We start from the raw sequence: 21,641 nt of genomic DNA on the forward strand, positions 1-21,641 counted from the left end.
TGTGTCAAGCATTTGTGGGTACAGAAAGGTGAGAGAGAAGTCGCCAATGCTGTTAGGTCAATGGAAATACTTTAGTGTTCCTTTATGACCTAACTAATGAATTAAGGTCATCAGATGAAAGGCAAAGTATTTTTAGTTATGTTGTGTTCTATTTCTGTTCTTTTGTCTATGTGTCCCTGATATCATCAATTCATGTGGAAGAAGGGACCTTTTCTTTTCTGCATGCTCTAGAAACACCAGTGCTTATTACGGGTTCTGCCTACCCTCTACACTTTAATTAGCCACCGCATTTTCTAGGATTGCAGAACACACCAGGAATACGTGTTTTTCAAACAACCTGACTCTTTATTGTCAGTAAGGTGGAAGGTTGAAAAGGGGATTTATTGGTTTATTTCCAGCTCTCTGCCCCTCTTCCTGTTGTGATTGAATCAGGGTGGTTCACAGATGTTCCAAATACCAACTTAATAACACCAGATAGTCTCCAAACTTAGTTTCCACTTGAAATTACCTTTTATCCATACTTTGGGATAAACAAAGACTTTAAGGATGATGGTCTGCCTCCGTGTGTCAGCTGCTTTGAGGGAACAGCCCTAATGAGACCTCACTGTACTTGAACCAGAATCCACCAAGAAGGAGCTGGTGAACTTGCTTGCACTCACTGGGTATAGGAATTCATGGAAACTGGAAGGGGGGGCTATGTGGCAGTTTCCTTTTTATTACCTAAGAGCTTACAAAGAAATTAATTGTGATTGATGAGAACTAAGACATAAACAGAAGGTGTTTTCACTTGGCCTTAAGCATTTCAGAAGCTTTCATTCACACTAATGTGCTATTTATAAGTTGTTCCTATCTATTTAAAACTAGTCCCCTAATGACCTCAGATAAACAGCATTTTATTAGCCTCATTGCTCTGTGTGTTTAAAAGTAGCAAAATCCATGATACTATACTTGTGAGAGCATATCCAGATGCTGTGTTCTCTATTTAAAACAGTATTGTCCAATCAGAAATGTGTGGCCCTTCATTTATGGATATTGAGTATATGTAATGCAGTGCTAGCCCAGTATTTTCAATAAAGGAATTTATGCAAAAAAAAACAAAAATAGCAAAATCACGTATTTTAAAGAAGTGTGTAATTCACTGTTGTCTTTTCACCATAATCTAGGCACTCCCCCGCCCCTCCACACACTCCTACCCCCTCATGTAGATTAATGACATTTTAAGGGTTTGGTTGCTCCTTGGCCTTCTTTTATCATGGGATCTTGGCAGATAAGTCCCATCCTAAAGTATGGGTGTGATGGATTCTGGGCCCTTGTGTTGTGAGTCAGGAGAGGTAAACAGAGTCCCTGCAGATGCCTATAAGGCCACTTAAGGACAGGGATGGCAGTCATGGAGAGTTCCTTAAAGAAAAGCTCTTACAATTACAAAGAACTTATATTTGCATAAAAACACTCAGAAAAGTCGCTTTGTTAGCTCTTTTGTTTGAAGTAATTTTTAGGCTGATCTTGCAGTTGAAAATATTTAATTACTGGGTTGTTTTGTTTTGGGTATAGTTTTTTTTCTCTTGTCATGGTTCATGAATTTTGCAGCCACTCCTTTTTTTGACTAATTAAACTGAGCAGTTGTCTGTTGCTACAACTTCTGCCAAACAGCCATTATTGTTGAGTAGTAAAATAAAGAAAAACAATGCTAGTCACCGAAATTTGTTATATCCTAAAATACAAAATAAATAAATAAATAGAGCCCAGTTGGCATGTTATTTCCATTTCTGGGTGTGGGTTTAATTGTTTAAACCTACAGTATCAAGTGCTTTGCTTCTCAATAATCATAAATGGGTATGCTGACAGTATGAAATGTAAATTTATTTTCTCTCCTTTCTGGGGGCGCTGCTAGTCCCGTGACACCTTCCGCACTGGCTGAGCTACTCAACCTGCTGGACCGAAAAGCCATCTCTTCCACAGCAGCTAAACAGGTATGTCCATGCTTTTTGAAGTTTTGGACTGCTCTGCTATCTCAATAAATGTTTTAGGCCAAATGCCATCACTAAGTGCATTTCATAATTGAAGTATTAAATGCTTGCAAGTGCTGTTTTTATACCGAAAATGTAGAAACATTTCATTTAGCAAAGGAGAGAAAAAAAGCCCATATGTGTGATGGGGGTAATATGCTTCTCATCCTTGCCTCTCCAGGGGGAATAGTCCCAGGCATTTGTTTATGTGAAAAGCGGGCCTGCAGCTTGTGGGGGCTTCAGAGCCTGTGCAGGCCCCTGCACCCCACAAGGCCAAGGTCGGGGGCGGCTTTGGCACTGCTCCCCGGCCCTTTCTGGTCATTCTCAGTCCTCCACAGCTGCCCGGCCACTACTAGGGGCTTACTGCTCACGGGTCTTCGTTGCCTGATCGCCCCCTGAGATGAGGTCAGACAGACTGCCTGTCGTTGAGCAGATGAAATTTTACACACTTGTGTGGTTTGTGCAAGCTGCAAAAACAGCAGCATTAGAGGTGGCCTCATAGGTGACAGTCATAGCTGGGTGAAAGATTTCACCCACTGAAAACTTTTACAAGTGAGTGCCCAGAAAGACAAAGAACACCAAGGCAACGGCTTGATCTCAACTTTGGATATAGAAGCCTCAGTGCTTCAGCCAGAAGCTTAATGTGACTTTAATGGTGCCTTTTGCATTTAATATTTATACACATCGACAGTCGTGGCAGGTACGAAGTGAGGCTTTGGAAGAGCAGCTGCTTTGGGGCTAATTATAAGGCACTATGGAGCTCACACCCAGCTCTGTGCAATGAAACTGGAGACAGAACCAGTAAAGGTTCTGTTTAGCCACCGCGTGAGGCTGGCGGCTGCAGGGTCCTTGGCACACATAGGGAAGGATTTGGGTTGCTTGGATGTCAGAAGAATACAAATGTTTAACAGTGCTCAGCAGTCACAGGATGATTAGATGGCCTAAGGGCAGGAAAAAACTATGTGTATACATAAGAGCAGATGAATTGTAGCATTTGAAATGAAAGAGGGGAAAAAAATTCACCTTTTCACTCCTCCTGCCCCATCAGACCAGGAGAAAGGCAGGGAAGGAAAGAAGGAGTGGGAAGGAGGAAGGAAGCGTAGTACAGGGAATATGATTGGTTCAGTGGGAAGAAGTGGAAAATGCTAGATGCTGACAGCTGGTTCAGATATAGATGGGGACACCTTTGAATTCTGTCAACTTCCTGCATGTTTAAAGAAAGCGAGGTGAATCCTGGCTGCGGTGAGGTAATCAAACTAAAATAAAAGTCTGATTAGAAAGGTATTAAACGTATGCTGGTATGAGGGAATCTCCTGTATATATTATTGCCTTGGGGGTTTTGCCTCTCTTCCTTTTTCTACTTTGTTTTGTTTTTAAGAAAACCATTTACTGATTTTCTGCTGGGAAAAAAAAAAGGTATTCATTATAAAGATTTTAATGCAGAATAGTATGAAGATCTTCGGATTCTGCCACCTTGAAATAACTACCATTAATACTGGGTTCACTGCATTAACACCATGCCAGGTATCTTCCCACGCACTTGCACCAGCAAAGCATGCTGCTTTGAACCTTTGTGTTCAGATGCGTTTGTTTGAGCGTATGTTTTCAAGTTTCTTTGGTTAGAGACCTATAAGAATGGAATTCTGGGTCATATGGTAATTTACATTGAACATTTTAAGGAGCTGCCTGTTTTCCAGGCAGGCTGCACCACTAACCTTCCTACCAGCGACACATGAGGGTTCGGTTCCAGTTCTCCATAGCCTCACCCGCACTTGTCTTTTTGATTGTAGTCATCCTAGTAGGTGTAAAGTGATATCTCACTGTGGACTTGAGTTGCATTTCCCTAAGGACTAGCCATATTGAGCATCTTCCTGTGTCTTTTATATAAAGTATATACTTTTTAAAAGAAAAATGTTACAATTAGTTTTTACTGAATTTAACAAAAGAATCCACGTAGGCCTTGGGTTTGAGAAATCCTGTAAGCCAGAGGGTACTCAGGCGGAGCAGAAAGATTCTGGGCTTCCACTCCTTGGTGTTTCCCTCTGACAGAACTGTAAGAGGTTCTAGTACTGATTAACCATGAATGAGGGAAAAAAACTGACCAAGTAACTGACTCCTAAGGATGACAGATTGGTAGAAAGAATCATCCTGCCCTTAGAACATTCTGAATGCCACAGACTCTCCCAGTTTATGTATAATTTATTGTTGACTCATCTCTCCCCCTTATGTCATCAGCCATTATTTTGTCCCTTACACCTTTCACTGGGCCTTCCTCACGGGTGTTCAGCAGTGCTTCGGAGATTTACAAACCTCATCCCTTTGGCACTCTTGGGCACTCTTGGGGCCAGGGGGAGTTGAGAGGTTGCTACCAGGAAGCACCCCTGTTTTGTGGTAACAGAGAAAAAGATGATTTCTCATCGTGAGCAGCCTCCTGGTAACCATAGACAAAATCGCCTGGATTCCTGTCACAGCATCCAGTGCCCCCTATCAGAGCAGTGGGTAGCAACCCCACTCCTCCCCTCCCCAAGGAGTGGGCCATCAGAGTCACAGTTCCCCTGCAGACAGCATCTTTGGAGGCCCCAGGTGCTGGCCAGACTGCTGGCCAGCCGCAGCCCCAGGGGAAATCGTGCAGAATGTGTATGTGTCCCCTTTGTGCACGACTGAAATAGATGAAACAGATCCGCTGTCTCCTGGGGATGGTCCAGTTAGCATTTCTGCTGGAACCAGGCCGGCTGGGGGTTCCGGAGAGACGGAGACTGAATTTTAACATGTAGGCGTGCCACTTAACCCATTTCTTCTAGTCTGCTTTGGGGTCTGCTTTAAAGAGAAATCACAAAACCCATTTAAGTAGAAGATGTTCTGTGTCCTGCTGTAAAACGGTTACAAATGATTTGATGTCTTCTCCTTTTTGGTGGTTCAGTTCTTTGTGCATTTTACTGTGCCCTGCTTCTCTTAGGGACTTGGGTCGTTGTTTGTGCCCTTCTAGAAGAATGACCTTTGCCAATACTTGCCTTTGAGCAGAGGGGACCCCTCTTTTCTGGAACTGTCACAGCCGCCTCCCTGCCTTCTCCCTTAACAGGCCTTTCCTCCACACTCTGACCCTGGAAACCCCTGGGCAGGCAAGGGGCCTTCCTGCTTTCCTTCCATCCTTCCTACCAGTTGCTATAAAAATAGCACCAGCCAGAGAAACAGGGGTAGTCATTGAAGGAGTGTGTGAATTCAGTCCCCAGGGACCTGAAGGCAGAGCTTCTGCCCCATGTGTCAGAGCCAGCTCCCTGTTCAGTGTGTGCCTGGGGGTTCCCAGCTTGCATGACCCCGTGCTCTCTGTGGCCATTTGACAGATGGCCTGCACTACCCTAGGAGTCCCTTGTCACCAATGTTTGTCTTGCCTAGGCAGCAGCAGGGCCTGGGAGCTGCATGCCTAGCCAGAAACAATTGAACCAGGATAGAACATCCCAGGGTGGTGATGAAACAGAGACAAAAACTGAGGATTTACGCTGCAGCACAAGGCTGGTGAACACAGAGGCTGTTGTGTTTGCAGCAAGAGGGCCGGGGAGCCCTGCAGAGTCTGGCCTGCCCTGCTGGGCTTCTGCCCGGAGCACACAGTCTGGGTCTGAAACAGAAACAAGCCCGGGCTGAGACAACTGGCTACTGCATCGGCCCAGGGGGCTGGGCTGCGGGGGCTCCTTAACTGATTGGAGAAGTTAATAAAGACCTGGTGTGTTCTAACTGGGCGTAGAGAGCACCCCCCCACACAGGGCTCCCGTGTGTTCCGGGGGCGCTGCTGTTCTAGGCATCCCTCACTCTGTACCACCGCCCTCCTTTGTCAGGGAGCGGCCAGCTCTCTGCGGTGGAAAGTATCCATGCTAGCGTTGTCCTGTTCTTCCTCCTAAACCGTGTGGTTTGGCAGTGATCCCCGGGTTGCCTCTGGTGCTTTTGGCGCCAGCCAGTGCAGCCAGCATTGGAGCGGGGCGGGTCCCACTGTGTTAGGTGCCAAGCAAAGGCTGACCCTCTGGTCCCCTGGATCAGGTCGGCTCTGTGCTTTCTGCCAAGGTGGCTGTCGCGGGCCAGAAGTGATGCAGGCCCAGGAGCGGCCTCCTGTGTTTGCCAGGTGTGCCTGCTTCCAGGCCTGAGCCACAGGGTGTCTGCTGAGCTTCCCTCCTCGGTTTCCTGTAGAGTTGCTGCATGGACTCTTCATACACAAGTCCTCGCAGGTGATTCCATTTTGAGCCAGCGATCTGGATTCCTCTTGAGATTTCCACATTCTCTTCCTGAATGTGGACATTCTCTATGCACTTTTTTAGGTGACTCTGCAGAGGAACAGTGTAAACACTGGCCAAAGTCTAAATACCTACCCGAGGGATCATTTAATAACATTATGATAAATACACTTGATATTAAATTTTTTATTAATAGACAAAAGTAGTTCTGTAATAAGTGAAACAAAAGCAGGTCACAAACTGCCCATATGTTACAAATGCACCTGTGTTATAAAACAAAAATAAGGGAAGGAAAAACACCAAAATACATTTGTTGTATTGAGGGAATGGGAATTATAGGTGATTCCTTTTTATCATTTCTGTATTTCCTTATTTCCTACAGTGAATATGTATTGACTTTTTTTTAAAGGAAGTATAGTTGACACATAATATTGTGTTAATTTCAGGTGTACAACTTAGTGATTCAAAATTCATGTACATTATAAAATGATCACCATAACTCTAGTTACCATGTTACCCAAGTTATTACAGTATTGTTGACTGTACTCACTGTGCTGTACTTTGAATCCCCGTGATTTGTTTTATAAATTTATACCTCTTGGGGCGCCTGGGTGGCTCAGTGGGTTAAGCCGCTGCCTTTGGCTCAGGTCATGATCTCAGGGTCCTGGGATCGAGTCCCACGTCGGGCTCTCTGCTCAGCAGGGAGCCTGCTTCCCTCTCTCTCTCTCTCTCTGCCTGCCTCTCTGTCTACTGTGATCTCTCTCTGTCAAATAAATAAATAAAATCTTTAAAAAAAAATTTTTATAAATTTATACCTCTTACATATACCTCCCTTTCATATATTCCCCCGCCAACAACCATATTCTTCTCTGTATCCATGAGTCAGTTTCTGTTTTGTTTTTAAATTCCACATATAAATGAACTCATTTGGTATTTTTATTTCTGACTTTAGTATAATACCCTCTAGGTCCATCTGTGTCATAAGTGCTAAGATTTTGTACATTTTTATGGCTGAGTAATATTCCATTGTGTACATATACCACATCTTCTTTATCCAGTCATCTGTCCATAGACACTTGGGTTACTTGCATATCTTAGCTATGGCAAATGGCATTGCAATGAACCTAGGGGAGTATATATCTTTTTGAATAAGTGTTTTCATTTTCTTTGGATTAATAACCAGAAGTGGGATTATTGGATCATATGGTAGTTCTATTTTTAGTTTTTTAAGGAGTCTCCCTACTGTTTCCCACAGTGGCTGCACCAGTTTACATTCCTACCAATAGTGCAGAAGAGTTCCATATTCTCCACATCCTCACCAACCCTTGTTTGTTTTGTTTTTTATTTTAGCCATTCTGACAGAAGGTGATATCTCATTGTGGTTTTGATGTGTATCTCCTGTAAGATTAGTGATGTTGAACATCTTTTCATGTGCCATCTGTATGTCTTTGGAAAAATGTCTATTTGGGTTTTCTGCCCATTTTTAATTAGATTATCTAGGGTTTGGGTTTGGTTTTGGCTTTGGTGTTGAGTTGTAGAAATTCTTAATATATTTTGGATATTAACCCCCTATCAGATATAGCACTTGCAAACATCTTCTCCCATTCAGCAGGTTGTCTTTTCATTTTGTTGATGGTGTCCTTCACCGTACAAAAGCTTTTTAGTTTGATGTAGTCCCGTTTGTTTATTTTTGCTTTTACGTCCCTTGTCTAAAGAGACAAATCCAAAATAACATGCTAAGACCAGTGTCCAGGATTTTACTGTTTATTTTCTTTCCAGAGTTTTACGGTTTTAGGTCTTATATCTAGGTCTTTAATCGATTTGAGTTCATTTTTGTGTATGGTGTAAGAAACTGGTCCAGTATCATTCTTTTGCATGTTGCTGTTCATTTTTCCCAACACCATTGAAGAGACTGTCTTTTCTGCATTATATTTATTGCCTCCTCTGTCATAGATCAATTGACTGTATCAGTGTGGGTTTATTTATGAGCATTGTATTCTGTTCCATTGACCTATGTGTCCGTTTTCGTGCCAGTATCATACTGTTTTGATTATTGTAGCGTCGTAGTACAGTTTGAAGTCAGGGAACATGACATCTCCGGCTTTATTACTCTTTCTCAAGCTTGCTTTGGCTATTCAGGATCTTGTGCGGTTCCATACAAGTTTTAGGATTATTTTTTCTAGTTCTGTGAAAAATAACATTGGTATTTTGATGGGGATTGTATTGAATCTATAGATTGCTTTAGATAGTATGGACATTTCAACAATATAAACTCTTGCAGTCAGTGAGCATGGAGTCTCATTCCATTTTTTTGTGTCATCTTTAGTTTTGTTCATCAGCAATATACAGTTTTCACAGTACTAGTCTTTCACCTCCTTGGTTACATTTATTCCTAGGTACATTTAATATTCTCTTTCTGGTATTTCATTATTATAAAAATACAACCAGTTTCTGTATATTAACTTTGTATCCTGCAACTGAATTTCTTTATTCTAATAGTATTTTCGTGGAGTCATTAGGGTCTTTTCTATATAGTATCCTATGATCTACAAATAGTAACAGTTTAACTTCTTCCTTACCAATTTGGATGCCTTTTATTTCTTTTTCTTATCTGATTGCTAGGACTAAGCTAGGACTTGCAGTACTATGCTAATTAGATAGTGGCAAGAGCGGGCATCCTTGTCTTGCTCTTGATGTTAGAGGAAAAGCTTTCAGCTTTTACTGTTGAGTATGTTAGCTATGGGCTTGTCACATATGACCTCTATTATGTTAAAGTATGTTCCCTCTATACCCACTTTGCTGTGATTCTTTATCATAAATGAATGTTGAGTTTTCTCAAAAAGTTTTTCAGCATCTTTGGAGATTGTCATAGGATTTTTATCCTCATTTTGTTAATACAATATATCTTTTTGATTGATTTGTGGATGTTGAACCATTCTTGCATCCCTGGAATAAATCCCATTTGATCATGGTGTATAATCCTTTAAATTTATTTTTATTTCTTATTATGTTCAGTTAGTCACTATATAGTACATCATTAGTTTTTGATGTAGTGTTCAAAGATTCATTAGTTGCATGTAATACCCAGTGCTCATCACAACATGTGCCCTACTTAATGTCCATCACCTGGCCACCCCATCCTATTTTTAAATTCAATTTGTTAATATTTTATTGAAGATTTTTACATCTGTTGTTGATCATGGACATTGGCCTTTGTTTTTTTCTTGTAGTGTCCTCAGTTTTGTTATCAAGGTAATGCTGGTCTTGTACAATGAATTTGGAAGTGTTCCTTCCTCTTCAGTTTTTTTAGAATTGTTTGAGAAATATAGGTATTAACTCTTTTTTAGGTGTTTGGTAGAATTTACCTGTGAAGCTGTCTAGGCCTGGACTTTCATTTGTGAAGTAATATATATATATTTTTAAGATTTTATCCATGTATCTGTGAGTGAGAGCAGAAGCAGGGAGAGCAGCAAGCGGACTTCCCACTGAGCAGAGAGCCTGATGTGGGACTCGATCCCAGGACCCTGGGATCATGACTTGAGCTGAAGGCAGACACGTAACCAACTGAGCTACCCAGTTTCCCTGTTAGGAAATTTTTGATCACTGATTCAATTTCATTGAATTTCATTGTTAGTAATTGGTATGTTCAGATTTTCTATTACTTCCTGATTCAGTCTTAAAAGATTATTATATGTTTCTAGGAATTTATCCATTTCTTAAAGATTGTTCAGTTTGTTAGCATGTAAGTTTTCTTAGTATCTTTTGTATTTCTCTGGTATCAGTTATAACTTCTCTTTCATTTCCAAGTTTATATGGGGCCTCTTTTTTTCTTCATGAGTCTGACTAAAAGTTTGCCAATTTGGCTTATCTTTTCAAAGAGACAGCTCTTGGTTTCATTGATTTTTTTTTTTTTTTTTTTTTTGTCGTGTGTGTGTGTGTGTGTGTGTGTGTGTAATTGTTTTATTTCTACTCTGATCTTTATTATTGCTTTCTTTCTACTAAGTTGGGACATTGTTTATTCTTCTTTTTCTAGTTTCTTTAAGTCTAAGAATAGATTGTTTGAGACTTTTCTTGTTTCTTGAGGGAGGCCTGTACTGTAGTAAACTTCCCTCTTAGAACATTTGCTTGTGCTGCATGTAATGCTGTGTTTCCATTTTCATTTGTTTCAAAGTTGGTTTTTTCTTTTAATTTCTTCTGGATTTCTTTGTTGACCCATTGTTTATTCAGTAACATGTGTTTTAGACTCCGCAAGTTTGTGTGCTTTCCATTTTTTCTCTTGAAATCTATATCTAAGTTTTACACTGTTGTGGTCAGAAAAGATGCTTGATAAAAGATGCTTGATATAATTTAAGTCCTCTTAAATTTATTGAGAACTTGTTTTGTGGCAGATATGATCTCTCCTGGAGAGTGTTCCATGCACACTTGGAAAAAATTTGTGTTCTGCTGTTCTGAGGTGGTATGCTCTGTGTTTATCTATTAAGTCCGTCTAATCTAGTGTGTCATTTAAGACCACTGTTTACTTATTGATTTTCTGTCTGAATAATCTATCCATTGACGTAAGTGAGGTGGTATAGTCCACTACTATTATTATATAGTTGACCCTTGAACAGTACAGGTTTGAAATGCACAGGTCTACTTAGACACGTATCTTTTTTCAATATATATTAGAAAGTTTTTATCTTGTAAATGCAACTTTTTTCATGTTATCTTTTCTTTTTTGTGTAACACATGTAATGGTGTTTTGTATAAGACAGTATTGACGTGTTAGTACTGACATGATTCTTGTAAACAGACAATACAGTATTGATAAGTACAGTAGAGAAATGTATTTCTCTTACGATTTTCTTAATAACATTTTCTTCTAGTTTATTGAAAGGATAGAGTATATAATATATACAACTACAAAATACGTGTTGAGCAACTGTTTACATGATATCAGGCTTCTGGTCTAGAGTAGGCTCTTAGTACTTAAGTTTTGGGTGACTCAAAAGCTCCGTGTGATTTTTGACTAGACAGCAGATCAGTGCCTCTAACTTCCTTGCGGTTCAAGGGCCAAATGTATTACTGTTAATTACTTCCTTTATGTTACTATTTGCTTTGTATATTCAGGTCCTCCTGTATTGGGTACATAGATACAATTATTCTATCCTCCTGTTGGATTGATCCCTTTATCGTTATGTAACGCACTTTGTCTTGTTACGGTCTTTGTCTTAAAAAATCTATTCTGTCTGATATAATTATTGGTGTCCCAGCTTTCTCTTCATTTCCATTTACATAGAATGTCTTTTTTTATCCCTTCACTCTCAGTGTGTGTGTGTCTTTATGTCTGAAATGAGTCTCTTGTAAGGCAGCATTTTGGGGTCTTGTGGTTTTGTTTGTTTTTTAACAGTTCAGCCACCCAGTGTCTATTGAATGGAGCATTTAATTCATTTACATTTAAAGTAATTGTTAGGTATGTACTTACTGCCATTTTGTTCATTGTTTTCTGGTTGTTTTTTCAGTACTCTGTTCCCTTCTTCTCTTGCTGCCTTGTGGTTTGATGACTTTTAGTGTTATGTTTAAATTTTTTTTCTTTATTTTGCTTGTGTCTATTCTAGATCTTTGGTTTATGGCTACTCTGAGGTTCTTAATATTATTAGTACCCTATGTACATGGCAGTCTATTTTAAGCTGATGGTTGGTTAAGTTCAAACACATCTAAAAGCACGACATTTTTCCTCCCCTTCCCAATATGTTTTTGAAGTCATATTTTAAGTCACTTTATTTTGTGTATTCCTTAACTAATTTTTGTAGATGTAGTTGATTTTACTACTTTTGTCTTTTTAAATTATTATACAGTACATTATTAGTTTTTGATGTAGTGTTCCATGATCCATTGTTGTCATATAATATCCAGTGTTCCATGCAATCCACCCCTCCTTAATACCCATCACAAGGCTCACCCATTCCCCCACCTCCCTCCCCTCTAAAATCCTCACTTTTGTTTCTCAGCGTACATAGTCTCTCATGGTTCATCTACCCCTCCGATTTCCCCCACTTCATTTTTCCCTTCTCCTAATGTCCTTCATACTATTCCTTATGTTCCACAAATAAGTGAAACCATATGATAATTGACTTGCTCTGCTTGACTTATTTCACTCAGCATAATCTCCTCCAGTCCCATCCATGCTGATGCAAAAGTTGGGTATTCATCTTTTCTGATGGCTAATATCCCACTGTGAATATGGACCACATCTTCTTTATCCATTTATCTTTTGAAGGGCGTCTTGGCTCTTTCCACAGTTTGGCTATTGTGGACATTGCTGCTATGAACATTGGGGTGCATATGGTCCTTCTTTTCACTACATCCATATCGTGGAGGTAAATACCCAGCAGTGCAATTGTGGGCTCATAGGGTAGCTCTATTTTTAATTTTTTGAGGAACCTCCACACAGTTTTCCAAAGTGGCTGTACCAACTTGTATACTCACCAACAGTATAAGAGGCTTCCCCTTTCTCCACAACCTCTCTCCAACATTTGTTGTTTCTTCCCTTGTCAATTTTTGCCATTCTAACTGGTATAAGGTGGTATCTCAATGTGGTTTTTATTGAATTTCCCTGATGGCTAATGATAATGAACATTTTTTTCATGTGTCTGTTAGCCATTTGTATGTCTTCTTTGGAGGAGTGTCTGTTCATATCTTTTGCCCATTTTTTTACTTGATTCATTTGGTTTTTGTGTGTTGAGTTTGAGAAGTTCTTTAATAGCTCTTTGATATCAGTCCTTTGTAGTATCATTTGCAAATATCTTCTCCTTCCGTGGGTTGCCTCTGTTTTGTTGACTGTTTCCTTTGCTATGCAGAAGCTTTATATCTCGATGAAGTCCCAAAAGCTCATTTTCGGTTTTGTTTCCCTTGCCTTTGGAGACATGTCTTGAAAGAAGTTGCTATGGCCAATGTTGAAGAGGTTACTGCCTATGTTCTCCTCTAGGATTTGGATGGATTCCCACCTCACATTAAGATCTTTTATCCGTTTTGAGTTTATCTTTGTGTATGGTATAAGCGAATGGTCGAGTTTCATTCTTCTGTATGTAGCTATCCTAATTTTCCCAGCACCACTTATTGAAAAGACTGTCTTTTTTCCATTGGATATTTTTTCCTCCTTTGTGGAAGATTACTTGACCGTAGAGTTGAAGGTCCATATCTGGGCTCTCTATTCTGTTCCATTGGTCTCTGTGTCTGTTTTTGTGCCAGTACCATGTCTTGGTGATCGTAGCTTTGTAGTAATAGCTTGAAATCAGGCAACGTAATGCCCCCAGCTTTGTTTTTCTTCTTCAACATTTCCTTGGCGATTCTGGGTCTTTTCTGGTTCCATACAAATTTTAGGATTGTCTGTTCCAGCACTTTCAAAAATGCCAGTGGTATTGCGATCGGGATAGTGTTGAAAGTATAGGTTGCTCTGGGAAGCATATTTTAACAATGCTTATTCTTCCAATCCATGAGCATGGAATGTTTTTCTATCTTTTTATGTCTTCTTCAGTTTCGTTCTGTAGTTTCTAGAGAATAGATCCTTTACCTTTTTAGTTAGGTTTATTCCAAGGTATCTTACAGGTTTTGGTGCTATTGTAAATAGAATTGATTCTCCAGTTTCACTTACTAGTTATATTGTTAGTATATAAGAAAGTAACCGATTACTGTGCATTGATTTTGTATCCTTTCACATTACTGAATTGCTGTGTGAGTTCTAGTAATTTGCGATGGAGTCTTTTGGGTTTTCCACATAAAGTATCGTGTCATCTGCAAAGAAAGAGCATTTGACTTCTTCTTTGCCAATTAGAATACCTTTTATTTCTTTTAATTATCTGACTGCTGTTGCTAGGACTTCTAGTACTATGTTGAACAGTAGTGGCAAGATTGGGCATCCTTGTCATGTTCCTGATCTTAAGGGAAAGGCTCTCAAGCTTTTCCCCATTGAGAATGATATTTGCTGTGGGTTTTTCGTAGATGGGTTTTATGAAATTGAGTAATGTTTCCTCTATCCCTATACTCTGAAGAGTTTTAGTCAGGAAAAGATGCTGTATTTTGTCAAATGCTTTCTCTGCATCAATTGAGAGAACCATGTGGTTCTTATCTCTTATTTATGTGTTCTATCACATTAATTGATTTGTGAGTGTTGAACCCCCCTTGAATCCCAGGGATAAGTCTCACCTGGTCGTGTTGGATAATTCTTTTAATGTACCTTTGGATCCTATTAGGACATTGTTGAGAATTTTGTCTCCCTTATTTATCAGGAATATTAGTCTGAAATTCTCCTTTTTGATGGGGTCTTTGCCTGGTTTTGGGATCAGGGTAACCCTGGCCTTATAGAATGAGTCTGGAAGTTTTCCTTCTGTTTCTTTTCTTTTCTTTTTTTTTTTTTTTTTTTGGAACAGCTTCAGGAGAACAGGTATTATTTCTTCTTTGAATGTTTGAATTCCCCAGGGAATCCATTAGGTCCTGGACTCCTGTTTTTTGGGAGGTTTTTGATCACTGCTTCAATCTTGTTACTGCTTATTGGTCTATTTAGGTTGTCAGTTTCTTCCTGTTTCAGTCTTGGTAGTTTATAGGTTCGCAGGAATGCATCCATTTCTTATAGTTTGCTTAATTTATTGGTATATAGCTGTTAATAATAATTCCTGATAATTATTTGTTTCCTTGGTGTTAATCATGATATCTCCCCTTTCATTCATAATTTTTTTCTCTTTTCTTTTGGATAAGTCTGGCCAGTGGTTTATCAATCTTATTAATTCTTTCAAAGAACCAGTTTCGAGTTTCATTGATGTGTTCTACTGCATTTCTGGTTTCTAATTCATTGATCTGTGCTCTAATCTTAATTGCTTCCCTTCTTGTGCATGGGTTAGGCTTAATTTGTTGTTGATTCTCCAGTTCTTTAAGCTGTTAAGATAGTTAGTGTATTCAGGACTTTTCTATTTCTTTAAATGATGCTTGGATGGCTATGTATTTCTCCCTTAGGACCACCTTTGCTGTATCCCATAGGTTTTGGACCAATGTGTTTTGGTTCTCATTGGTTTCCATGAATTATTTAAGTTCTTTGATTTCCTGGTTGACCCATACATTCTTGAGCAGGATGGTCTTTAGCTTCCAAGTGTTTGAACTTCTTCCAAACTTTTTCTTGTGATTGAGTTCCAATTTCAAAGCATTGTGGTCTGAGAATATGCAAGGAATAATCTCAGTCTTTTGGTATCAGTTGAAACCTGATTTGTGACATAGCATGTGGTCTATTCTGGAGAAAGTTCTTTGTGCATTGTTTTAGGGTGGAATGTTCTGTATGAATCTTTGAGGTCCATCTGGTCCAGTGTGTCATTCAAAGCTCTTAATTCTTCGTTGATTTTTCTGCTTAGAGGACCTGTCTATTGCTGAGAGTGGAGTGTTAAGGTTTCCTACAACTAATGTATTATTATCAGTATATCTCTCTATTTTGGTTAACAGTTGGCTTATGTAGTTAGCTACTCCCATGTTGGGGGCATAGATATTTATAATTGTTAGATCTTCTTGGTGGATAGACCCTTTAAGAATGATATAGTGTCCTTCTGAATCTATGACAATAGTCTTTAGCTTAAAATCTAATTTGTCTGATATAAGAATTGCTAACCCCAGCTTTCTTTTGCAGTCCATTGGCATGAAAGACCATTCTCCATTCCTTCACTTTTAGTAGGGATGTATCTTTAGGTTCAAAATGAGTCTCTTGTAGACAGCATATGGACAGGTCCTATCATTTTATACAGTCTGCAACCCTGTGCCATTTTATGGGAGCATTTAGGCTATTCATATTGAGAGTAATTATTGAAAGATATTGCCTGTGAGGTCCTTGTTTCTATACATTGTCTTTGTAAATTTATGTTCTATATCACTCTTGGGGTCTTTCTCCTTTTACAGAACCCATCCCCCCCTTAATCTTTCTTTCAGGGCTGGCTTAGTGGTCCTATATTCTTTCAGTTTTTGCACGTCCTAGAATCTCTTTCTCTCTCCATCCATTCTGAATGACAGCGTTGTCAAATAAAAAAGTATTCTTGGCTGCTTGTTCTTCTCATTTAGTACCCTGAAAGTGTCTTGCCAGCCCTTTCTGGCTTGCCGGTCTGACGTTATTCTGATAATCCTCCCCTGTACATAAGGAATCTTTTCCCCTCACCGCCCCTAAGATGGATTCCTTGGTTCTAAGATTTGCAGGTTTTACTATTACATGCTAGGGCATTGGTCTGCTCTCTCGTGATCTTAGAAGGGGTCCTCTCTGGCTCTAGGACAGGAATGCTTTAGTCCCCAGATTAGGTAAGTTCTCAGCTACCATTTGCTCGGATATATCTTCTAGTCCTCTCTCTCTCCCCACCCTCTCAGTAATTCTGTAGTTCTGACACTGGAACATTTCATGGCATCATTTATTTCCTCTACTTCAGTTTTCATGGATTTTAAGCTGTTTGTTCCAGGCCTCCTCCTGTTCCTTCTTTTCTGTCAGTTTGCCTTCTAGATCACTAATTTGTTCTTCTGTCTCTTTTACCCTACCTGTTAGAGGATCTAGATTAGATTTGATCTCACTGGCAGCATTTTTAAGTTCTGCCAAATCAGCTCTCATTTCTGCCCTTGAAGACTCTATTTTGCCATTAATGATTTTCGCCACCCTAGGTAACGTCTGCATAACTGTTACTCTAAAAGTCTATTTCCAACATCTTGCTTATATCCATATCCATTAGCTCTGTGGCAGAGATCACAGTCTCTGAGTCTTTCCTATTTTGGGGGTTCCTCCTCTTAGTCATTCTGTTGAGGGGGGGATGAGGGAATGAATGGAGCCCAAATTATCGACCACAGCCGAAGCAAGATGCACCTGTTTTATAGGGGCCTTAGGGGCTCCTGGGTGGCTCAGTCGTTAAGCGTCTGCCTTCAGCTCAGGTCATGAGCCCAAGGTCCTGGGATCAAGCACAGTATCCTGGCTTCTGTGCTCCATAATAGCACTCCCAGCCCCCGCTTTCAAGGCTAGGCATATCTCTGCCCTTTGTCCTTCTAAAACTGCCATCTGTCTCCAGTTTGCAAGTGCGCCCCCAAGAGCTCCAGGTTTCAGTCTGGGGGGCTGTCCTGAATGAAGTCTTTTCCCCACCACTACTGGTCTGCAAGTCTGTGCATGGTTGCTAGTGCAGGAGGTTTTTGTGCTCCAGCAGCGTGGGATCCCAGAGCTTCCCTCCCCTTCCATTTATCTTCCAATATCTGCCCGCAGAATCATGGCTCCCTGCCTCATACCTCGAAACCGGCCACTTGAGATACTCTGTTTGTAGAGCTCCAAGTATATCTTCTTACATCACAGGCTGATTTTTGGGGTGTTCAGAACGGTCTGGTAGATGTCCAGCTTAATTCAGGGGACCAGTTGAAATAGGGTACCCTAGTCTTCCACCATCTTTCCTACTTTGATCTTTTAACCTTCATACTACCTTTACTGTATATTTGCTTTTATCAGAGATATTTTTTCTTTCACAATTTTCTTACTTCTGCTTGTGGTCTTTTCTTTTTCTTTTACAAAAGTGCCTGTAACATTTCTTGTAAGGCTGGTTTAGGGGTGAGGAATTCCTTTAACTTTTCTTTCTGGGAAACTCTCTCTCTCCTTCAATTCTAAATGATAATTTTTCCAGGTAGTATTCATGGTTGTAGGTTTTTTTCCTTTCAGCACTTTGAATATATCATGCCATTCTTTTCTAGCCTGCAAGGTTTCTGTGGAAAAATCAGGTAATGGTCTTACAGGGTTTCCCTTACACATAATTAGTTGCTTTCCTTCTGCTGCTTTTAAGATTCTGTTTATCTTTTTTTCTTTGTGCTGTTCATCTTGGGTGATTCCCATTAGCATCTCCCAGATGTTGATCCATTCTTCATTCTTCTGCATCCTCAAATTTGCCGCTGATTCCTTCTCCTGTATTTTTTATTTCAGTTATTATATTCTTCAGTTCTGATTAGTTCTTTTTCATATTTTCTCTTTGTTGTAGTTCTCACTGTGTTCATCCACTTTTCTCCCAAGTTTGGCAAGCATCTTTATGACTGTTACTTTGAACTCCTTATCAGGTAGATTGCATATCTCCATTATGGGTTTGTGTCTTGTTCTTTTTGTTTTTGTTTTTTGTTTTTTAGGTTTTGTCTTATTCTTTTGTTTGGAACATATTCTTCTGTTTGTTTGGAACATATTCCTCTGTCTCTTCATTTTGCCTAACTCTTGTTTCTATGTATTAAGCAGATCAGCTACATTTCCCAGCCTTGAAGGAGTGACCTTATATAGTTGTCCTGTGGGGCCCAGAAACACAGCTTCTCCTGGTCATTAGAACCGAGTGCTCCTGGTGTGTTCCCTCTGTGGTTTCCTGAGCTATTTTGTTGTGCTTGGCTATTAATGCTGCAGGCACAGTGGTGAGCAAGGCTGGCCCCCAGCCCACCTGGCTACAATGTGTGGCTGTAGCTGTTGTGGGCATGCTGGTGCGGGCCAGCCAGGTCCACCCACTGCGGCAGGGCAGGAGCCACTTTGGGGTAGGGCCCATGCCAGCTACGCCCCATGTGTGCACAGGAACTGCTTGGAGGAGTGCCTGCCATGACAAGCAGGGTAGGTCTGCAGGGTGGGTTGAGCAGTGCTAGCAAGGTAGGTGGAGAGTTTCAGGAATGGCACCCCACATGCTTCCTTTGCCAGAGAACATTCCCACAGAGCTACACACCTCTGGCACATAATCTTAAGATTAGTTGATAGGTCTCCTTCATTTATAGCCCAAGCACTTTTCAAACTGTTGCCTCTGAGCTGGGTGTCAGAGTGAGTTTGTGTGCCCACCCTTGAAGAGCAGAACCTCTGTTTCTGATAGCCCTTCTGTTCTCCCTGCTGTTTTTTAAAGGTAGGCATTATGGGGATGGGGGCTTATCTTCCCAGTAAAGGTCTGCAGGGCTGGGGTGCCCGATGTGGGACTTGAACCTCAGGGAGGACCTCGGCATTTGTGATACACATCCCACCTATGGAGTGCCACACCAGGCATGTGGGTCCTGCCTAGACCACATCTTTGTCCCTCCTACCTATCTCAGTGTGGCTTTTCTTTAGCTCTTTAGTTGTGGAAGGGCTGTTCTAGTCTTCAGGTTGTCATCAGCCAGGTTGGTTCTATATGTAGTTGTAGTTTCAGGTGTGTCCATTGTGGGAGGCAAGTTCAGGATCTTCTTCTGCCATTGTGATACTGTCTCCCTGACATGTATTTACTCATAGAATTAGAAAAAATGATTTTAACAGTTTTATGTCAACTTAAGAAAAACGTGTCAGGGAAAGAGGTCGGAGAAACTCTTCAGACATGCTTTTGACAGCTTCACGAGTATAATCTGCATTACAGATGTTCTCTTCTCCATTTCCTATGCTGCTAACACTCCATTAGTAAGTTTGTTGAAGGCAGGAAAGGTTCTTACTTGCTTTTGTGGCCCTTTCCCTTAGTGCCTTACCCATTTCCTAGCTGAATAAATAGTTGCAGAATTGATTAGAGGCATATATATTCAGGATATTTTAAAAGCAGGGAGAGATTTTCCCTAAGCAGCAGGACCTGTACAGTGTAGCCAGAGGCGTGTCCCACAGAGGAGCCCCCGGAGGGCCCACCAAAGACATCTCCTGTCCACAGTCACTGTGGGTCTTCTGACAGCTGAGCTGAAGGGCACTGACTGTTCTAGCCCTGGTAAATATTTGTGGTTTTTTTCCATCCAGATGGGGGAAAACTTTGAGCCCTCCTGAGATTCCAAGCATCTTCCCCTTCATTTGTTTTGCTGTATGTGCCAATTATTGACGAGCTCTGTTTTTCTGGGAGGAATGGCTCCTGGCTGGCCCGTTCTCAGCCAGAATGTTCACAAGGAACAGTCCGTGCTCAGTACTGACTGCAGGCAGAGATGAAGGAGGCGCCACAGGAGACTAACTGAGGAGCCCACACCCCCCAGCCTTCCAGCTTACACTAGAAAAAGCAAGAGGAAAGAGGAAAACTACCCTAGGAAATGCCTTCTTTAAAAATGTATTCCTTTTTCTCCTACTTTGAGGAGTTTGGGGATTTGTTATTGCTGTTATTTTTTTAAGTAGAAAAATACACCATTAACGTAATTATCCTAGCCAGATTTGGGCCTAGTCCCACCGGTAGGGGACAGATGTGGCATGGCAGAGGCCCCTGTGGATTATGATTTATGTTTTTAGTTACTTTCCATTTTGTAGCTTCATTATGAGGCCACTTTCTTGCCCCACGAAAATCATAACTCCCAGCAGGCTGACTTTTTGGACTTCAGGGCAGTGGCTGCCTCCCTTAGCCCATGCCGCCCTCTCCTTCAACAGAGTATCACCTTAGTTACTTTATTCGGTGGATGTGAGACAGAACTGTCCCTGGCTCCCTGACTCCTGGCAGCAGGGGCCCCATGTCATCATCCTCTCACACATACCCCAACAGCCCCCCTCTCTGCCATGGGGCCTGACTCCGTGAGCAGGAAGGATCCAGTGTCTCCACAGGCCCCATCCCGTGCACGGTCCTGAGAGAGCTGCTGTGCCTGGGAAGACACCCAGTGTGTCTGAGTGCTCTCTAGAGTGGCTGCATCCCACCTGCTTCAGGAGAGATGGGGGCCCCATAGGCTAGACCCACACATCTGGGAATTCACGGACTCTGCTCTCCACACCACTCCCTACCCTAGCTCTGTTGGTCCGGGCCCTGGCAAGCGGAGCAAATATTCATTTCTCCGTCTCTCTCCCCCTGCTCCGGCCTGCAGGTGTTTGAGGAACTGTGGCGCAGTGAAGGGAAGACTCCCTCGCAGATTGTTTCAGAAAAGCAGCTTGAACTGATGCAGGATCAAGAGGCGCTGGAACAGGCCTGCCACACTGTGATGGAGGGGCACCCTCAAGTGGTAATGATCACCTGCAGCATGGAGGGGGGCTTCCTGGGCAGCCGGGGCCAGGGCCCACCCTCCTGGCCAGCACAGGGCCAGTGCCAGCCTGAGCACTCAGCGAGGAGCCTCTCCACCGCTCCCCTTCTCAGCCTAGAGGCGCTTCCTAATAAGGGCTGGCCTGGTTACATCAGAAGTCCCTAATAAATTCCGTTCGTCTTCAGCTCAGGTCGAGAGCTGAAATTAGGTGAATATTAGAAAAAATACAACTTTCCCTATACGGAATAACCACCCCTGGGGTTTAATCTCGTGGAGCTGGGTTTACAGGGGTGTTTATCAAGCTCACTAGATCCGAGGTTCGACCTCCCAGCATGGTGCACTTTGAATCAGTTATAGCTAGCTCTGCTTTCTAAGAGACCTCTCGCTAACAAACCAGCAGGCATGACTGCAGAGAGGGAAGAAAGATAGGCAGACACTTTAGCCCCCTGCCTTTAAGAGGCGGGAAGAAAGGCAGAAAGGGAAATGATTTGTAAATTACGGAGAAAAT

At 41.4% G+C, this 21,641-nt stretch overlaps 1 protein-coding gene across 1 annotated transcript in view; it reads left to right on the plus strand.

Annotated features, from left to right (window-relative positions):
• Nucleotides 1–21,641, plus strand: part of GATB (glutamyl-tRNA amidotransferase subunit B) — a 103,685-nt gene that overhangs the window by 79,064 nt on the left and 2,980 nt on the right. Inside the window, exons 11-12 of the mRNA XM_059175494.1 lie at nucleotides 1,892–1,970; nucleotides 20,981–21,115. Of these exons, the coding sequence (XP_059031477.1) occupies nucleotides 1,892–1,970; nucleotides 20,981–21,115 (214 nt within the window). The remainder of the gene's footprint in view (nucleotides 1–1,891; nucleotides 1,971–20,980; nucleotides 21,116–21,641) is intronic.

Source organism: Mustela lutreola, chromosome 1, assembly GCF_030435805.1.
Source record: "Mustela lutreola isolate mMusLut2 chromosome 1, mMusLut2.pri, whole genome shotgun sequence".
In the NCBI taxonomy this organism is placed as follows: Eukaryota; Metazoa; Chordata; class Mammalia; order Carnivora; family Mustelidae; genus Mustela; species Mustela lutreola.